The 20,880-nt window shown below is 35.9% G+C and overlaps 1 protein-coding gene across 1 annotated transcript; it reads left to right on the forward strand.

Annotated features, from left to right (window-relative positions):
• Window positions 1-3,946: 3,946 nt before the first annotated feature.
• Window positions 3,947-18,562, forward strand: LOC136814011 (uncharacterized). Its single transcript, XM_067070518.1, has 12 exons — window positions 3,947-4,139; window positions 5,380-5,538; window positions 6,321-6,482; window positions 7,311-7,504; window positions 7,855-8,488; window positions 12,557-12,709; window positions 13,510-13,680; window positions 14,602-14,772; window positions 15,216-15,499; window positions 16,700-16,787; window positions 17,471-17,650; window positions 18,263-18,562. The coding sequence occupies exons 1-12, from the start codon at window positions 4,094-4,096 to the stop codon at window positions 18,463-18,465; spliced, it is 2,445 nt and encodes an 814-aa protein (XP_066926619.1). The 5' UTR covers window positions 3,947-4,093; the 3' UTR covers window positions 18,466-18,562.
• The last annotated feature ends 2,318 nt before the right edge of the window (window positions 18,563-20,880 follow it).

Raw genomic sequence — 20,880 nt, forward strand, 5'->3', positions numbered from 1 at the left:
TTCAGTGAAAATGATAGTAATAGCACTTTTCTACAAGATCTTCATTTTTTTCTTCTTCATTTTCATCTTCATTTTTAGAATTATTTTAAAGATTTTTTTATTTCAAATTATTCCACTCACTAATATCTTTCCAATGATACCAAATTTATAAAGATTGAAGAATTCCTTCAAAAGTTATAGGTAAATGAAAAAAGAGTGCACACTTATCGTGAATAGACTTTAGAAAGCAACTGATTTTTAAAGCAAATTAAAGAGAGAAAAGGGATCTTTTAGCCTAGAAATCAAGGAAGAAAATGAAAGTATGCATTGATGAGATGATGATTCTTTTAAAAAAAGGACAAGAGGGGAAAGTACGAAATTTGAGACCGTGTTGTGGGTAAAGTGATCAAGTTGTAAAGAAAAAAGTCCTCCAGACAAGCTAAATCGGACAGCATTAACTTTACTAAGATAGGGAGATCAACACGTTTTCCTGACTCTGCTTTGCGACACGTTGAGCCACTGGTGTATAGTAGATATACTCGAACGACTCTGGAGAACCTGGGGGAGGGGGTGGATACTAGGTTTACGAAGTGACGGGTATATCTGAGCCAAAAATCGAAAATTGACCCTTAGAGAGAGAAAAATTGGCGTTTTTGGCACCCTTAGAGGGACTTTTTTTAAATGAGAGAGAAAAAATTGACGTTTTTCAGACACTTTTTTCAAAATATTTGTCGATTGTCACTCAAATTTTGTCCAACTTTTAGAAAATCACGACCCTTTGAGAGAGAAAATTTCGATTTTCATGAATTTCGAACCCTCACAGAGACTTAATTTTCTTTTGAATGGTTTTTGTACCCCTTTGAGAGACTTTCAAGGGTTTGAAAAAGAGATCCTTATGGCTCATCCGTACCCAGCACCCATTTTGCTTAAGGGCTCTGACCATAGTCAAAAAATCGAATACGCAGATTTGGAGATAAAACTTTTGTTTTGAGTTCCTTGACACTGTTAACAAAAAATTGTCTTGATGAGTTGTTTCTGAATTTATTCTATCAAGAGTAATTAAAGTCTGTCTCGAAATAATTTGCAGCTGGAGAAAAAAATGGCTGTAACCTTTGATAGAATTCGAATCAAGTTGCGATTTTGTGCTCGTTAAAAAGATATTCGTGAGTGGGATATTATCAAGTAAAAAAATTGAGAAAAAAAAGGAATATGAAATGAAAAATGAAGAAGAAAAAAATCAACTTTTTGTAGAAATGTGGTATAATTACCATTTTCATAGGAGTGACTCTTCAATTTTAGATCATCATCAATGTGAAAAAACTTTTCAAAAATATTCATTCAATCAAAAGATATCAAACAAAGTTTATTGCTGGTTGATCGACAAAAGGCTGTTTTTTTGTCGTTTTTTACCAGTTTTTACTATTTTTTAGAGTCAAAATACAAAATATGGGGATGAAAAATCGGTCAAAAGCCACTATTTTCAAGATTTTGAGACAAAGAAGCTTTTACAAAAATTTTCCGAAATCTATTGTTACATTGTTAGTTTGGTTAAAGATACACCATCTAGTGCAAAAGTTTTTTCAAAATATTTTTTCTTCGCCGAAAATAAGCTCCTCAAAGTTGAAATACTTGTCTGCGCAAATGTCCTCATTTTCTTCTTCATCAAAATTCAATGCAATTTTTAAATTTTCAGATTCAGGAATAGTTTGTCTAGTAGAAAATGTATAACATGCCATAGTTTTGTTGGTTACATGAGTCAGAAAACACATTTTTAACACGGAAATTCACCTTAAGAAAATTCGCAAACGGTTCTAATTTATTCGAATACACCGTTTAATATTCACTTTTCGAATCTTTGAAGATTGGCTTCTAGCCTTATTTCTAGATATATCTACTATATTGACCCTAAATGGAATTCGATATGAATCTTATTAAACACTGGAGACGTATATATATTAAAGCCTGAATAACAGTTATTATCAACAAGCGTTGCTTAGAACGTTACTTAGGTCTAGCTGTGACCATTGTTCTAAAAGTAGTTTGAGTGGGTGCATACTGCATGACTCTTTTATTACTCTGAGTGAGAGAACAGGAAAAGAATTATTTGGTCGCCATACAGATTCACTCTGAGTAAATAATCATAACTTATCAAGCATAGAAAAATGGAACGTATAAAAATTTATCCATATGTATTCATCCATTTCAAAATGTCGCAGTGAGAATACTGGAAACCAATGGTGATCAGAATATTTGACTGAAAAACTTCGATCCCTACCGTTTACGGCTTAAAATATCCGTTAGCAGCGACTGTTAAAAATTCTTTAATAAATAAATAGGGTTTTTGATGGGGGTAACCCGGGGGCAATGGGCTGTTCCATTAAAAATCCATACAGGGGGGTGTGGGCGAACTTTTTAAAGTCAAAAGAAATTTTTGGAAATGTGAGGATACCCCCTGGAAAATGGCAAAATTTGCAAAGAAACCCTCGGAAAAATTTCTTTTTATACTTTAAAGTGACGGTGGACAAACTAAAACCTAAAGTAAACTAAAGGTTTCAGCCGAAATGCCATTATACGAAAAGTAGCCGTAAATTTGGTTCATAACCTGTAAACACCTTTGTCACTGCTTACTAACCAAAAACAATATATCCGCTCTCGAAATTATCTCTCTTCCTAATTTATTGCCTTTTAAGTGACCTTCTGTAATCAATAGGGTGTAAGGCTACCCTTTCGTACATTGAAAAAATATCTTCCTTAAAATTTTGCAGCCTTATAATAGAATAACAGTTTCACTTTTTGACCCTTTATATTACGGGACAACATATCCCCAGTCCCATCATCTGATATCTTGATGGCGGAGTGGCGGCCACCCACGCTAAAGCTCCAAAGGACGTGTCAATTTCCAATCGGAGAGGAAAGATAGCCGTCCTTTGAAATACCGAATCCCCAGTAAGTTTCAATAGTCGTTATTTGTGTACGAGCCCGACAATGTCCAAAACAAGTATTGGGGGTAGTCCAAATTTGTAGAACTCTACTGGACTACAGGTGTAGTATATGGAGCACGAATTTGTTAGTGGGTGCCAGAAGCCTAGTGTTGGGGTTCAGTCTCCCCGGTTTGAAATATGTTGCACGATCAGTCGAAATTCAGTAATCAAAAACTTTCCAAAAATTGAAAATTTCTACATCGGGTATCAGAAAACCAGCACCTTAAAGGCTAGACGACCCTATCGTCTACACAAGATCACTAGGAATCAAAAAGGAATAGTTTAGGAGAGGCGTGATAAATTCGGGTGGAGTAAGCAGTGGCGGAGATGTTTACAGTTCCAAAACTCTACCCCCACTTTTTTCCCGTAAACCGCCCTGACGCCCTAACTCTTTCCCGCGTTTACTGATCTCTAAACGGACGATAGCATCATCTACTTAAAGGCTTCTCTTTGACGGCAGCGCGCTTGATAGGTAAATAACAATAAGGTCTCTCATTTTCCCTTAAAACTTTTCTAGGTCAATCATTCGTTGTATATGACGGTGGTTACAGAAGGTATTCAAAATTAATGAGGAGCGTTTCTTGTTATATTCCTTTTATGGGTTAAACTCTCTCCCTCCATTAAAAAAGTTGAGTACCTTCTGTGACGCCTTGACATTACTACGTTTTTATACCATAAAATAATTTCTCTAAAACAACAAAAATAAAAATAAGCTTACAACCACTCAAAAAGTAGGTTACCATGACAACTTATTATTAATTACCCTAATTAGCTCAGTATGATTTTTCTCCTAGATGACGAAGTCTTTTTGTTCTAATTTTTGATAAAAGCATTAATTACAATTGTTCGAAATAAAATCTAAAGGTATTGTAGATTTATAGAATTAAATAGCATTCTATTGTTTATGAAATTAAAAGAAGTATTTATCAGTCCTTAATCGCATCTATGGCGATGAATGATTGTAGAATTAGTCATTTTGATAATCAGGGAGAAATTTATCCCTGATGTTCGTTCATGAACGCATTCAGTTTGTGAGAGAAATAGTTTATTTTTTGAGGGGCTGGAAAACTTTTTACATTTAAAGTGCGAGTTGCTTGTCGTGTTATTGGTTTGAATCTTTGCAAAAGTCAGAAATGACGAGCCTTCCACTGATGTTAGTCTTAACAGCATTAATAAACGGTAAGATCATAATATTATCGGTTTGAACTCCATTCATGACTTGGGTAATTTCTGAAATATATAAATGTGAAGATATAAGACCAACTTTAATTTACTCACACACGACTTGCATGACAAAGCAGTATATGCATTTCGTCCTTATTGGGACTCGTCAACACTGCGTACTGCACCCTGGCTGGCCAGATTAAAAGAGCCAGCATCTCTGAGACATGAAATTACTTGTTTTTCACAACTAAGGGAAATGGTGGACAGTGGAAATTTTTAATAGTCCAATTCACTCTAAACCTGGATTTTTAAGTCTCCAGGTTTCAAAATTAAAAAATGGTCACAAATAAAATTTACATCGATAGAGTAGCTTATGATCTTGACTTATATCATTTTGGTTTATGCCAAGTTTTTAGTTTGTACCCATTTGTGAAAGTTTTTGTTAAAATGGAAGAAAATGTTTTACCATTAGGTATTTTTACCGTGAGACTGTATTTTCTCCTTTCCCCTCCGAATTGTGGAAAAAAACTGTAATGTCAATATCTAAAATCTTGTTTTTCATAATTTTTTGATGTCTCTTCATATCACATTTTAACCTTCTCAAGAACGATATTCGAGAAAACCTTTTAACACCCTTTCTCGCAGACCCAGCAGTATTTTTCTGTCAGTGGGGATAAAAATAACGGACTGAAACTCGATGGGGATTGATGTTACCATATATTTTATGGCTGGGGATTAAATTATTTTGTTTTCAAGTAAGAAAATTCAGTGGGGATGGGAAAAATAGCACAATGTTTTGCAGTGAGGATTGGTTTATTCGATTATTTTCAGTGGGGACAAAAATTGGAGTATAATTTTACACCGCGGACGATATTTTGGCCATTTTTCCAGTGGAAAGGGTTCCTCTGTGAGAAGGGGTGTCTTTTAGGACAAGAATCGCGATATTATGACAATATAAAACTGATACCAGAGAGATATACCCGTAAGTACCCTGGGGGACACTAGAGTTGGAGGGTGTCGGGTATGTGCGAATCGTGCTTTTTTTAAAGAGACGAAATTATTTTCCTTGACCTTGCGAGGGTTGAATAACTGACCCCTGACGTCCTCGCATACCCAGCACCTATTTTTGCGTAGTTTTTCGAGAACAAAATGTGTCAATGAAAATAGTAGAAAATGACCAAAAAATGAAATAAATTGGATCGCAAATTTTCGGAACGTTTATTTTATTGCGTCTTTTTCTATATTAATTTTCCAGGAGCATACCAACAAGCAGCAGTACCAACTAAATGTAAATTCAATTGGCAATCAAATGAATTTTGTGAGAATGAAGGGTTCAAACGTTTACCACCCACTGATGATATGTCTGTACAGATTTCTGGTGGTAGCAGCAGTGGACCAAATGATTTAAATTTTAGTAAGTACCAGAAGGGAAGAAGTTTAGTCGGAAAGAGAAATTTTGTTATGAGCCCTCCCCATTGCGAAGCAGTAGCGTTCTCAGGCGTGTTGGAAAGTTTGTGTAGGAGAGCAGATTTTCATGACAAAGTAATTATCGATTCATAACATTAAAAATGTGCTCTCCAACACATATTTTCCGACACCCCTGAGAACGCTACTGCAAAGTAGGAATTCATCCTTTTTCAAATCGGAACGCTTAGCGATGTCTAGACAGCTGGTTCTGTGCATGAGAAACACAGATACCATGACGCTTAGTATGATGACACTCGCACTACGCAGGAGAGCATACAGCTCGTCGCAGGCTCAGAACGGGATGAGTGACATTACACACCACAACAGTAGCGTAGACAAGGGGGCGCAAAATTTGTGTAGGAGAGCAGATTTTTATGACACAGCAATTATCTTTTTATATTTGTTTATCATATCTATTGGAAAATATACCATCATTACAGTAATCATTTTTAAATTTTTACTACCGGAAAAAAAACAAAGGAAGGATATCCAAAAAAAATTCAAATAATTTACCTGGATCTTAATTCGAATTCCCATCCTCCTTGGTTTACATCAGGTTTACCCGAAGGCCCCTCTATCGATAGCTAATTTACCCACTTATTCTAGATCCTTCTCTTTAATTGCTTAGCGTCAAGCAGGAAGGCATCAAGTACTTTTTTTGTACTAAGTACGAAGTCTTTGGTATGACTGTGGAATGTGGTGAACTGTAATACTTTTATTGATTTGCAGGACGACTACAAGAAGATGCATCCGATTTTACACATTTCCAATTGAAACCAACATCTGATGCACAAGTTGGGTTTGCTTCTCCAGTCCTAGATGTCAGCAGTCTTAGTGCATTAGAAGTTACTTTCGATTATGTCTTATTTGGTAGAGATGTTGGCTCTATTTGTAAGTGCAATTATCTACATTTCGCCTCCCTTTTTTACATTTCGCCTCCCTTTTTTATACTTTTGACTCTCTATTTTACAGACTTTCGCGAACAGAAACTTATACAAGATTGAAAAATCTACGATATATTATTCACTTTCGCGAATTTAAAGAAAAATATTTCTTGAATTGGATTGAAACTTTTGCTTTCTGACTTATAAGGATTTAACAGGCTAAAAAGTGCCATGAAACTTACATATTATTTTTTAAGTTAGAAGTTTCTATTTTATCAAGAATTTCTCGCGAGCATTAAGTTTCGAGAATAGCCCTTTCTAGAATTTTCAAAGACATTTACTTTCGCAAAAGCCGCGAAGTTTCTTCTCGCTAAAGTTTGTACCCCTAAAGTAATTTTCTTTAATTACAACTCTAAGACTTGGAGAAACATGAAGTTATTTCTGCCCTGCTAGGACCAATGAAGTAAAAGCCCAAAAGGCTAGAACCGAACCTTTACCCTTTCTCAGGCAAGAGTGACGCCTTAGAATATACGCCCTATTTTTATTAGCGGTTTCTCTGTTTTCGAGTGGTATATTTTTGAAATCTAGCGGGAAATTTTACTTTTAATTTGTATAAAAGTCACGCGCGTCTTTCAAAGCCGCATAACTTAGGTAGGATTTAGTGGCTTCAAATCATACCTTGGAGATACCCTTCTAGCCTTTCGGATTAATACTTCATTTTCTGAGAAATTGATAAAAATTTTCATTCCTATACTGTGGGAAAAATTCTCACCGCGCCTGTGAGACAAAGGTGTCAAAGGAAACCAAGCACTCATATTAAATCCTTTCCTTTTAGATGTTGTCATGGACGGGAAACTGGCAACCGATAGTACTGATACCTTCAACCAAATCAAACCTATCAACGCAAACGCATTGAAAAACACTCCAACACGTCAAGAAGTCTTTTTTAAAGGTGGTAACACAAACATCAACACGTGGAATTATGATTTCAAAAATATTTTCGATGTCACCAATTTAGTAGAAGCACAGGTAAAAATATTGCAAATATCTCAATTCTATTTGTGTACTTATTTGTTTAGAAACTCTACATTTTACCTCTCTCTACAATGAGTTAGAATATGTAGTTTTATTATTAAGATTTTTTCTATAAAACTCGAACCAAAACTAGCTAAAATCTATGCTAGGCTGTCCCAGGGTCTTTTGATAGCAGACATGGCAACAGACAGACAGGTCAGATGACTGTAGTTGAATTTGGGAGCCAAAAGTAGTCAATGGCCTCAAATAAAAAGTAATGGAACACCTTATAATGTTTAACACAAGAAGGGTCAGGCATTATCATAGTCTTTTTCAGCACAATTTATTTATTATTGTATTTACAGATTACAATCCAATTTTTGAGATTGAATGTAACAACAAGAAGTATCCGTGATGATTTGAGTATCATTACAATTGATACATTTCAAGTAGCAGCTTCAACTGTCCTTCCCTCTACCACTGCTCCTCCAACAACGGTAGCTCCAACCACAGCTGTCCCTACCACTGCTGCCCCTACAACTGCTGCCCCCACCACGGCTGCCCCTACAACTGCTGCCCCTACCACGGCTGCCCCAACCACAGCTGCCCCTACCACAGCTGCCCCTACCACGGCTGCCCCTACCACGGCTGCCCCTACCACGGCTGCCCCCACCACGACTGCCCCTACCACGGCTGCCCCTACAACTGCTGCCCCAACCACAGCTGCCCCTACCACGGCTGTTCCTACCACTGCAGCCCCAACCACGGCTGTCCCTACAACTGCAGCTCCTACCACGGCTGCCCCTACAACTGCTGCCCCCACCACGACTGCCCCTACCACGGCTGCCCCAACAACTGCTGCCCCCACCACGGCTGCCCCTACAACTGCTGCCCCTACCACTGCTGCTCCAACTACAGCTGCTCCTACCACTGCAGCCCCTACAACTGCCCCTCCAACAACAGCTCCTCCAACGACGGCTGCTCCTACCACTACAGATGGTAAGTTCCAGTCTATTTAAAAAAGCTTTTTCGTTAATTGAAGAAACGTTCTTATTTTGGACAGACAGACAAGCAGACAGACAGACAGACAGAGAGCGGCAGCGCCATTTCTTATCCTCTCTTCCAAAATCTCTGGCCTCAGATATTTCATTATTCGAACAAACCGGAGGCTAATTGTTACAAAGGGATATTTTAGTTAGCTACTGGGATAGCAATCAATGACGCTTTTCAGTTTTTACAATGGAAAAATATTATTTTTTCAAATTTTTGGTTAAGCCTATTAACCCCAAGCTTTTTTCATTTTTGTATCCCAAGGGGGGGGGGGGGTAGAATCTACCACCCTCTATTACTTTTCATCTAGAAGAGCTATGGCCATGAAATTTGGCACAGATTTTCTTCATCAAGACACAAATTTCCAGGAAGAAAAAAAATTTATGACGTCATTCAAAAAGCAATGACATCATCACAAAATTTCCACCTGTCGGTAAAAAAGCCCAAATATATGGTTTACAAAAATGTCTGTCACAGTCGAACCAATAAAGATATTTAGATTCAGTTTGAAGATTCTGATAAAAGGCTTTCCTTTAATTATAATTGCCGGTTTTGTATTTTCTATGAAGATTTTTTATTTTTCAAATTCACATTGTCAATTTTTATCACGTGTCAAAATTTGAAAATGATTGAATAAATAGTTGCCAAGTTATCAGCACTTTAAAATGTTGAGTTTATAGCGATTTTAGCTGAGTTATATGTCATGTTTCACAATAATGTCATAAAACCTGATCTGGACGACCTATAACCCTAAAATTTCGCACAATTACTCTTAATAAGATTTTATAAAAATCAGAAAGTTTCATGTCGATTATATACACGAGATATACACAAAAGAACTCCAGTATGGTAGATTCCCGGGGGGCAGCTGGGCAAAAGGACCGACGGGTATGTGCGGGTCCTACGGGTACCTTTTCCAATATGTTTAAAATGCACTGTAAGGGTCGGAAAAACTAGAGATGCACTGTAAGGGTAGAAATTTCAGAAAATTCTTGAAAAATCTAGATATTTTGACCAAAAATGCTAGAATTTTTGCAGTTCAGTTCCAGTTTTTGCACGAAAGGGATCGAAAATTTGGGGGAAAATGCACTCTAAGGGTATGATTTTCACTGATTTTTGCTGCACTGTAGGGGTGCAATTTTAAAAGCCAATTTTTGGCCCGCACATACCGTCAGTCCGCAAACCCAGTGCCCCCCGGGGGTAGATTCTACCCCCCCGGGCTAATAGGGTTAAGACTGTGATGATTTTTATCATGTTATCGATATCATGGGGTAGGGTTGTTGCAATAGAAATACGTTATGATAATGTGTTTATTATTGGAATAGAAAAGAGAAAAGAGGTAAGTCGAACCTAGCCCAATTGTCAGCTGCCAGGGGGCATAAAAAGAATGTGAGAGCTTATTTGTATCAAAAACAAAACACACGGTATTTACCAAGCTGCTAAAATGGTCAAGTTGATGCGAACCAGAAAATCTCAACAACTCCAATTTCAATGAAGCAAGGTCTCTATATTTCTCTGTCGACATTAATTTTCAATAGATATAGTTCCTTCCAATCGATAGCCCGATCATATCACACCATGTGCGACACTTGCAAAACTTTTTCTTGAATTTGTGTAGCATCTACATTTATTGTTGACATACATAAAAAGTCACTCACTAAAAATAAAGTCTAAAAATTTTTTTAAGAACAAGGTAGCTAAAGAGAGAAAACAATGAAAGCAATGCTTGAGAGATATCACTCATATAGCCTTATGAAAACTTGAGCAAAAATCTAGAAGATTTGAAAAATGTTGAAAGAGGCTTTAACGCAAAATTCACTACAAAATAAAAATATGCTTTTCAAAGAAAATGTTAAGAAAGTATGATAAGCAACCTCGATGGATTCGACCACCATCTTGAAAACGCTTGGTGTCTATGAAGTGCGGAAGTCGAAAATATAGCTTTTATAGCCAGTATCAAACTTTGGCCGGCTTCTAGCTTCTCCGGCAACATTAAGAATTGTGATACTGATTTTACGCACCGTTTCTAAAAAAAACGGGCAGACTGACTGACTAACAGAAGGAAGGAAGGACAGAAACACAAATGAAAAACCCTATCGCTAGCGTTGGGCCAAGAAACATTTATTGCCATTCGAAGACAATATTGTAAGGTCGAACCCAATCTCTATTTCGATCTATTGATTTGACTGGCCATTGGTTTACAAACTAAAGCCTATTGACTTTGAGTTTGTATGTATTCTTTTTTGTTAAGGGCTCTGACCATAGTCAAAAATCAGTATTTTAGTTTAATGTCGATTTTTTGACTGAAGGTTCCTTTTAGGAACAAGCAAAAACTGCGTTTACAGAATTGTGAAATATTAGTTCCTTCGTCAGATATTTAGTGTCAAACTTTGTGTATCTAAATCTATCATTTTTTTAAATCAAAACTCTCTATAAAGTATGCATCATGCTAATTACGGCAGAATAATTACAAAGTCCATAGAGATTTGTTGTAGTATAGTCATTATCTACATAATAGCATCCAAAATTTTGCATCGCTTACACATTGGATTTCGAAGTTAAACGGTATTCACCATTAATAAAAGTAAATTCCCATAATAGCAATGGATCATTTATTACTTTCATGATCATAAACTTAATCAATTTATGCAATGATGTCATTAAGAATAATCATAGTTTAAATCTAAAATTGTTAAAACCATTTGCACAATTGAAGAATCATGTCATTTATTTTTAAATAGCTAAGTTTGAATGGGTAATAAACCTTTTTGGTTCATAATTTCTTTACGCTGTCCGCAAAGAATTGAACTATTTTAAATTTTGCGGAAAATTTTTCTAAAAAGAATTGTCAAAAGTTATGACTGTTTTTTTAAGCAAAATCCAGATGAAAAATTGATGAAAAACCACTATTTTGAAGATTTTGAGACAAAGAAGCATTTACAAAAATTTTCCGCAAAAATTTTTATTGTTCGGTAAAAGATACACCATCTACTGCGAAAATGTTTTCAAAATGTTTTTTCTTCGCCGAAACTAAGCTCTTCAAAGTTGAAATACTCTTCCTCGCAAAAGTCTTCATTTTCTTCTTCATCAAATTTTTTCAATGCAATTTTTGAATTTTCAGATTCAGAAATAGTTTGTCTAACAGAAAATGTATAACATGCCATAGTTTTGTTGGTTACATCAGTCAGAAAACACATTTTAAACACGGCAATTATGAAAAATTCACTATGGTCAGAGCCCTTAACGTGTGGGAAACTCTCTTATCGTGATAACACTGGTATGGTTTCCACGTGATATCAAAGAAGAGCGCATACACGTTTTTTTATAAGAACAAACTATTTAAGAACATAAGGCTTCAATGGCCAAAATGTTAGAGTAAGTTAAGAACATTTTAAGGCTTTGTAGACTCCAAAACACCTAACGCCTAATTTCTTAAGGAAAGGGACAAAAATACTCATGGCAAAAATAAGAACATGCTAATAACACTTTTAGGCGAGGGGTAAATCACTTGAAAAAAGGTGTACGATACTTTTTGACTTTTTGACTTTTTTTTGACTTTTTTTTGACTTTTTTCAAACTTTCATTTTGACTTTTTTCCGACAAAAACGCCCACCGCCTTCGGGCGCCCAACATCTTCCGCCCAAATCTGTCCAAAAACGCCAACCGCCCATAAATTTTGCTCCACCCATCCGCCCATTCAAGAAACTTTTTTGACTTTTTCAAGACTTTTTTTGGACTTTTATTTGACTTTTTGACTTTTTTCTAAGAATTTTTGACTTTTTCTTTGACTTTTTGACTTTTTCTTTGACTTTTTGACTTTTTTTTTGACTTTTTTGACTTTTTTTTTGACTTTTTGTAGAGGTGTACGATAATTTTTCGAGTGATTTACCCCTCCCTTTTAGGCTTAAAACTCAAAAAGTTACGAACATCCGAAGATTTCAAAAATTTTGAATGTTATAAAAAAAATTAAATGTACTCAAAGTGAATGTACTTTATATAATTATTATCTTCTTTCAGCTTCAGGTTGGGAGCCTTGGAGCGAATGGAGCGTTTGTAATGTTGAATGTGGACCTGGTAACCAAACAAGAAATAGAACTTGTCAATCAGGTCAAACTTGTACAGGTCTCTCTGAAGAAACTCAACCTTGCGTAGGAGCAAGTGTTCTTTGCAGTAAGTCAAATCTTGGATTCCAACATTAAGTTAAACTCTGGGCCGGCGAATCAATTTTGAAAGTGGAGGGGCCAAATAGTAAGTGTCTAAGGAGGCGTCACCATGGTTGGCGCCGACGGGCCTTTCTTAGCAAAAAAGTGCCCCCCCCCCCCCAGTTTCGCCGGTCCTGAAACTTAATAACTACTTTGCCCTGTCTAAAATTTTCATCATAATTTTCGTAATAACAATAATAATTTGTTACTTTTATCAAACTTTGTTTAAAACACTCACTTTTTGTCTCTCTAAATTCACTTTTTTATACGAATTTAGTCTCTCAAAAATTTGTTAGTCAGCTTCGCACATACATATTAGGGGTAAAACAATGACTTAAACAACTCACGAAAGACCTCAAAAAACCATTAGAAAAATGATTAGAAATCTAAATTTGACAGTGCATTCTTGCCGTCAAGTATTATAGACAGTCGTTATTTTCGAAATTGTCTGTAACTTTAAGGCTCATGACTATAGATGAAATAACTAATAACTAAATAAAGTGATGTTCTTTCTTGTTCATGTTTTGAATTTCAAGCCTAACAAGATTTTTTACTTTTTGTATTGAAAATATCGGCTGGTAAAGGATTCTGGTTTACACTCCTTTAAAGCAAATTACCTTATCGGCCCTTTTTAAACCGGCCCTTATTGTCGTTCGAGCTCGTGGTGTAAAAAGGGCCGATAAGGTAATAAGTTTATAGGTTAAAGGGGAGTTAAACAGGTACAATCAGACAAGTAAATCGTCTACTTTGTGCATCGTTGCTTTTCAGATGGACAATGGGGACCTTGGGGTACATTTTCCGCATGCTCTGGTACATGTGGTAACCGGACACGTGTATCAAAGCGGGTATGCCCGAATAGTGGAGTGCCACCATGCGATGGTAGTGATACAAAGATTGAAGCTTGTGTTGAAGGAGAATGCTTCAAAGAATCATGCGACGGTAGGAGTTTGTTTATTGAAGGTCTATCGTGTTTATTTGAAAAGGAACTTTAATGAATTTTTATGAAATTTTTATTTCTACCGGGTGGGGTGCGCCACAAAAAAGTTTCTCTCTTTAAAGTGAATTTTCTCGAAGTCTAAAAATTTAAAAATAACCAATCCTTTTTCATTGGAAAGAAGAAAGATAAAGTGTTCAAAAACGTTGAAAATCGACCTATCGTCGTTAATTCTATATTAACGAGCTCAGTATTCCCCAAGTTTGAGTGTGGAAATTCTTTTTTCAGATTGAAATGACTCATTGAACCAAATATTATTTTTCGGGTATTTCTACAATTTGAACGATTTTCTCACTAATAATATTCTTATATAATGTGATGTGATATCAGCGGTTAAAGGTTTTGTTTTTACATAAGCGTTCCCGTTTCATATCAGACACATATTTTATATCAAGACAGTGTCTACCTATTGTTATACTATGCTGATATAAGCAAAAAAATGCTTTTCTTTTCCTCTTTCTGAGCAATCTTGCTTCACACCCGTGTCAATCCAATGTGAAAAAGCTTGTGAATTAAAATTGATGAGTAAGCAAACGATATCACTCTTATTTAAAAACAAAACCTTTAATGTGACTCGTTTCATTATGACCCGTAAAGAAATGCAAAGCAAGTTGAAAAAACCTTTACTTTTCGTATGGTTAGAAAACAAAGACAATAGGCCAGACATAGACGCTCTAATCAATTTGGATATTTCCAAAGACTGTATTTACCCAAACTCGTGTCCAGCCCCCTAGTGTACATTTGACACCTATGGTTATGACAGTGTTTATGAAAAGTGTACCTCGTCCATCTGTAAAATTAAAAAATGTTTCAAGTGTCTTTGAGGTAGGGTAAGAACTTTCACTTTTAACTTTTAACTTTTTTAGGTTATGATGGTCAATACAGCTGCACATTCGATGAAAGTTATAATCAAAATCAAGATGGATTTTGCCAAAGTAACAATTTCGATGGATGGGCTTCTTATGGATTCATGGTACACTCAGGAAACACACCAAGTGCTGATACAGGCCCATCAAATGACCATACTTTCAAAAAAAGTTAGTTTTAATCATGATTAAATCCTTGAACCTAGCTTAATCATTGATTTTTGTAACAGATCTAGTTGTATTCTATCCGCAGACACGCGTTTCGTCCATCCTAGGACTCGTCAGTGAAGCTCAGACCAGAGTGCTCTAAATACTAAGTGTTGCATGATCGCTTTCGGTGAGCAGAGTAGCAAAGCTTAATCCGGACAAGCAGCAGTTGACCCCCTGGACAACCCAAATTACCCCCGGACAGAGCAAATTTACCCCCCGAAAAAGGCAAACTTTGATGATTTTTCGCTACCCCCCCCCCAACAATATATCCTCCATCCTCCTCATTTTCTGGAAGAGCAAATTGCTTATGGTCATGACAATAATATTCTCTATTTGAATAATCGTTAAATTTCGATGCTCGGGGCGATAAAATTTTTCATTTTAAACTTTAAATATTATTCCAGGTTGTGGTAGTTACATTTATTACGAATCCTCCCAACAATCGTACGGTGTTTTGGCCTCCGGTACCTTCATGAGTACCTCGGGACAGATGTGTCTATCCTTTGCATTATCAATGTACAGCAAGATCAAAACAGACATGGGAGTTTTAAATATTGCCTTACTAAAAGAAGACCTTAGCTTTGTCAAAACATTGTGGACTCAAGATGGGGCGGTTTCGGACACGCCTGAAGATTGGCGAATGTTATCCGTTCCCGTTGATGGATTAACACAAAACATGAAATACCGAGTAAGTAGAGAAATAGTATCCCATTTTCGTAGATGTCATTATCAAGGGCTTACCATATTAATAATAATAGGGTAATATGGTGATAATTAGAGCGTTGAATATCGAAACGCGAAGTGTCATTCGCATCCCCTGTGGCACAATACATATAGATACAATGGCGCTGTTCCTGAATGTACTCTCATTGGACTGGATAGCTCAGTCGGCAGAGCAATTGAAATAGTAATACTAAGTTCGAATCTCACTTCGGCCCTCAGTTTAGAAATTCGCTAAAAAACTGAGGTCAATGCGCAGATGTATTGGCAAAATACCTCAAAATCAATTTATTTATTAGGCTTTGCAATAAAGAGACTTTAAAGTCTAACTCTAGAAAACGTTCCAATTTATAAAAAAACTCTGGGTTTGACAATCTACTATTGTATCATTGTCATGAAATTATATTGAATAGTGCTCGATGATAAACAAACAAGATACCAGAGCCAAGCAAAATTTAAAAGTTTTCTTTCAATAAAAGTACATAACTTAAAGTTTCGTGCTTCTGCACTTGTTCAAATGTACAAGAGATGTGGTTGTGAAAAAAATCTGCGTGTAAAAGTCAAAAAATGTTTAGAAAAATGAGATAATTGGATAATTAAAAACTGTTTAGACAAGGGGTTACAATCTATTATTGTAAAATATTTTGCTGTTTCTCATTTAACTACTATTGGCGTTGAAAAAAATATATAGATACCACTTTAATTATTCTATGGATGGATTTAAAAAATTAATCAAACTAGGATTATTATCTATATCTTCAATTACATGTGACTCCCTCTCTCTAATTCGATTTTTAAGGAGACATAGGATTCGAATAGCAGAGAGTGGCATCGTTGACGTTTGGACTATATAGATGAACCGTATTAGTAAACAGAGAAGGATTAAAGGCCGGTCTCCACTTGCACGCACTGCAATCGCACTTTTTCGAACAAAGCTTCCACGCTATTGGTCAAAAGAAAAATGAAGCAACTCCATTGGCGCGATCTGACGTAACGGTTGAAAAAAGTTGAAATGTGTTCAACTTCTTTTTCAAGCGCGCTACATTTTTATGACGTAATCTTTTTTCCAAGCAAAAAGGATTGAAGCCAAAAGGTGCAATCGCAACGTGCGCAAGTGGAGACCGGCCTTTAGTAAACAGAGAAGAACTAAAAACCACCTTACCTTTAGATTGCTTTTGTTGCAACTCGAATGAACGAAAACAGTGATATTGCAATCGATGACTTCAAACTGATGGAAGGAAATTGCACTCAAGAAGGTACGAGTTTCCAGCTGAAAAAAATATTGAAAATAAATAAGTACCGTAATTGTCCCCATTAAATACCCTGGGCCTTTTTTTCTCAAAGTAGGGCGTTTATTATAGAGGAGGCGTTTATACGAAGCAATACATATGGTATTTGAATAAACAAAAGTAAATTTTATGCTCACTAAATGGTAACAGTATTACTACAATCATGGTCAAAATCTATTGAGAATTTACCTTTTTCCTCGTTTTTCGAAATTAGGAGTTCGTGCGAGAAAGTCGATTTTTTCTGAGCCTTATTGGACCATTTTTGAGCTTTTGGATCCTCAGATATATACTACAAAGTCTTATATATCTAGCATTAAAACTCTACCCTAACTTAGAGCACTTCCAAATCGTTTGTGGTTTTAAAGATTCGTGGGGATTTCCCTTTTTTCTATAATATTACGAACATGATTGTAGTGGGGATACATATTTCGAAGTGCAACGCAGGGACCTCCATGATTAACTCAGCTAGAGGAGGAATAATGTTAGTATAAGGTGGTAATGAGTGCTACAATTTAATTAACGCAAAAGGCAGGATTTTCGAAAATAACTTTAGCTCATAGTTTGTTAAAAGATTGTAATTAACGTGAGGATAACCGATTCGCGTTAATAACTTAAATTAGTCAATTGCATTCTTTTACATTGTATTTCAGTGGATGGACAATGGGCATCATGGGGCCAATGGGGCCAGTGTGATAAAGAATGTGGTGAATCAGTTCGAACAAGAATGAGATTCTGTACAGAGCCAGCACCCTCCGCCAATGGTAAACAATGTCCAAATCAACTGACTGATTGGTATCAAAATGAAGACTGTCATCTGCCTGCTTGTAAAGGTTAGTCAATTCCTGATATATGCACCACTGCAATGACTTCACGAAATTATGCAGGTTTTCTGTTTTTATTCCACCCAATGCGTCACTTTTTCTATTGTTTAAGTGACGTAAGTGGAAAATTTCAAAAGTTCTCAGAAGACCCTCCAGTGGCGTGCATATCATGAATACACTGCACTGGTTTCGAGATACAGTCTCCTTAACTCGAACCTCTATAACTCGAATGTTTCCTTTACTTGAACAAGCTTTCTATTCCTTCGGTAGAATGCCTTTTATGAACCTTACTCAATAACTCGAAATGTCCTTAATTTGAATAATTTTGTGTTCTCCATGCGTGCTGAGTTATGGAGGCTCCCCTGCAAATTTTTTTTGATTCCATGATGATAGCATGAAAGAAGAAATTAAGTAAACGAGCTCCCTGTTTGGATAGTATGACAAAATGTACAATTTTCAACCAACTAGATTTTATTTATTCAAAATTTTTGTTTACCATAGCATACATCATAATCATAAAAATTAGCTGCCCATTTTCATTAAAAACGATTTCTGAACAATATTGATGATCATGTTATGGTCATAAGAAAATTTCCAACACAAATCAACTTTTGCTTTTAGTTCATGGCGCTTGGACAAACTGGTTCGATTGGGGAGAGTGCGACAAAAAGTGTGGTAACGGAACACGTATTCGTGTCCGTGAATGTGCAAATCCTGCACCAGTCAATGGTGGTGATCAATGTTTGGATCTCAGTGATAATGTACGAAAATTGAGTGATACTGAAGATGAGCCATGTAATACACACCCATGCAAAAAGTGTTAAGATTTTGAATTGAAATACTGTACACTTTTTTATACATAATAAGTCTACTTTGTCAACTATGCTATTTTTTCCTATTTTAAAACATTGAATTACAACTGACATTATTCTCCTTTTAAAAACCTTTACTTATTTTTATAAATATTGTTTGTAAAATCGTTGAGACGTAGAGATGCGTACTCTCCCGATTCTTTTTAATAATAAACCTTTTAACTTGCAATAAATAAAATACATATATTAAAAGTTAGCAAATCTTTTCCAAATAATGATGGTACACGTCTTTTTTTTTTAAAGAAACTAGTTTTACCAAGCAGCCTCAATGTTTCTTAAGAAATCGGCCTTTTGAGCCTTAAATGTTTCTTACATGTTTCTAAACTTTTTGACATAATTAGCCTTGATTGGAAGGTTCTTATAAAAAACCGAATTAAAAAATGTTATTTTCTCATTCTCAGCCTCAGCATGTTTCTTAGATGTTTCTTAGTTTTTAGGCATTCTGAGCCTCATGTTTCTTAAAAGTGTGTTTCTTAAAAAAAAAAGACGTGTACTCTAAATTTCCCTTTCAATAAATTAAAATTTGCTAAAAAAGATGAACAAAACACAAAAAAACAACACTTATAACAAAAAAGCTGCTAATGCTGTTGATATAGAAAAATTTGCAATATCTAAAGGTTGACCTGTTGCTATTCTTATCTAAACTACGATTCCTAAAACCCATGTCAATAAGATCATGTCAATTAGAATTTATATACCTTATTACGTTTGACAAGAAGGGTTGGAAGTGTACTACTGTCAATTAAGATTTAGGGTGTTCAGCATAATATAGAAACAAAATGTGAAAGAAAGAGTTACAAAGAGTGAGCTGAAATAATAATATTTAAAAGCATATATACAACATCAAAGTGTTACAATGAAATAGTAGGGATTGATATGATAATTGATTGAATTGAATTGATGAAATGAATGTAAACCATTAGATCTGGCTTTAAATGTACGAATATCACATTCAAAATATGAATATCAAAAATTCTGATTATTCTCCCTTTATCTCAGAAGATTTCAATGGTCAGATTCATGTTCTTTGGGAGTCTTTAAAAAAGAAGAATAAAGCCTGAAATGTTCTGCTTTAAATTTTTTTGATCATCATCTTTCAGACATATGTTAAACAACAAAAAACAAATTAAAATGATGTTAGCTACTCCCCTGGGTGTACTTAGGCAAATGGAGGGAGGTTACGGTATGTGCCACCCTTAAGGGTACCTTTTTTGGATTTCCAAAGTCCCACTAAGGGTCAGAAAAATAGGAAAATTTAAACTTTTTACATCCAGAAATATTGAAATTTGGTCAAAATTGGTCAAATTTGTCCCAATGAATAAGGGTCGTAAAATTCACAAAATTTTCCTTTGTTTTCTCCTTTTTAGTCCCTGTAAGGGTCCAAGGGTCGTAAGTCGGGCGGCACCCCGTCAGCTCGCAACCCTAGTACCACCGGGGCTACTCCTTTGTTTCGATGTTGAGTAAACTCTATGAAATTTCACAATGCTAAGTTTCTTATGCAATGCTTCTCTCTTTTGATTGTTAAAGCTCTCGCACTGACCTTACTTACAGTGGCATCAGATGAGACCAATAATGCTTTTTCAACACAGCCACATATGTTTTTTGGCTTAATAACTATTAGAGCATATTCCCAAGATTATATGTGCCACCATTGAGGCCAAAAAGTTTAAAATAAAAATAAATTTCAAAATGACCCAGAAGTAGCGTCTGTTATTAAAGCTATTACTCAAGATGTATGGAAGGATTGATTTATTTAATAGCAATATACAGATATATGGGCTTTTAAAGTTTCTGATATGGATGGCTACTTCCATAAGCTAAATGTTCCTTCCATTTTCAACTTTCCCACACTTGCCCTCATTGAGAAAATGACGACCCTGCCAATACACCAGTCTGTTGCCAAAAAGTGTTACATTTATTATACGGTGCATCGACAGGGTTGGTAAAATGACGGGGAAGAAGCAGAAGAAATTGGTGACACTTGTAGTTGAATTTTGGATTTTGAGATAGCATTTCGTCAGATTGTTATGTCCTGGGGGGGTACTACCCTTGTCGACCGAAGGGGGTGCTCCGCTGAGGTTAGAAAAATGGACCCTACATGGGACTCGAAATTTGCAAAACAAGTGACCCTGAATGGGACTGAAATTCCAAAATTTTCTCTAATTTTCTAATTTTTCCCCAAATTTTCCAAAAATAGGCACCCTACGAGGGACTGATTTTTCTATTTTGGTGTTTTTGCGACCCTACCTGGGACTCGACTCGTGGAGGTTAAAAAAGGTACCCCTGTCCAGCGGAGGATCTCCGTGTAACCAATCTTGCCCTAGTACCCCCCCCCCGGGTGTTATGTTTTCACCAATCCCTTAAGAG

This window comes from Clytia hemisphaerica, unplaced genomic scaffold (assembly GCF_902728285.1).
Source record: "Clytia hemisphaerica strain Z4C2 unplaced genomic scaffold, Clytia hemisphaerica genome assembly, whole genome shotgun sequence".
NCBI lineage: Eukaryota > Metazoa > Cnidaria > Hydrozoa > Leptothecata > Clytiidae > Clytia > Clytia hemisphaerica.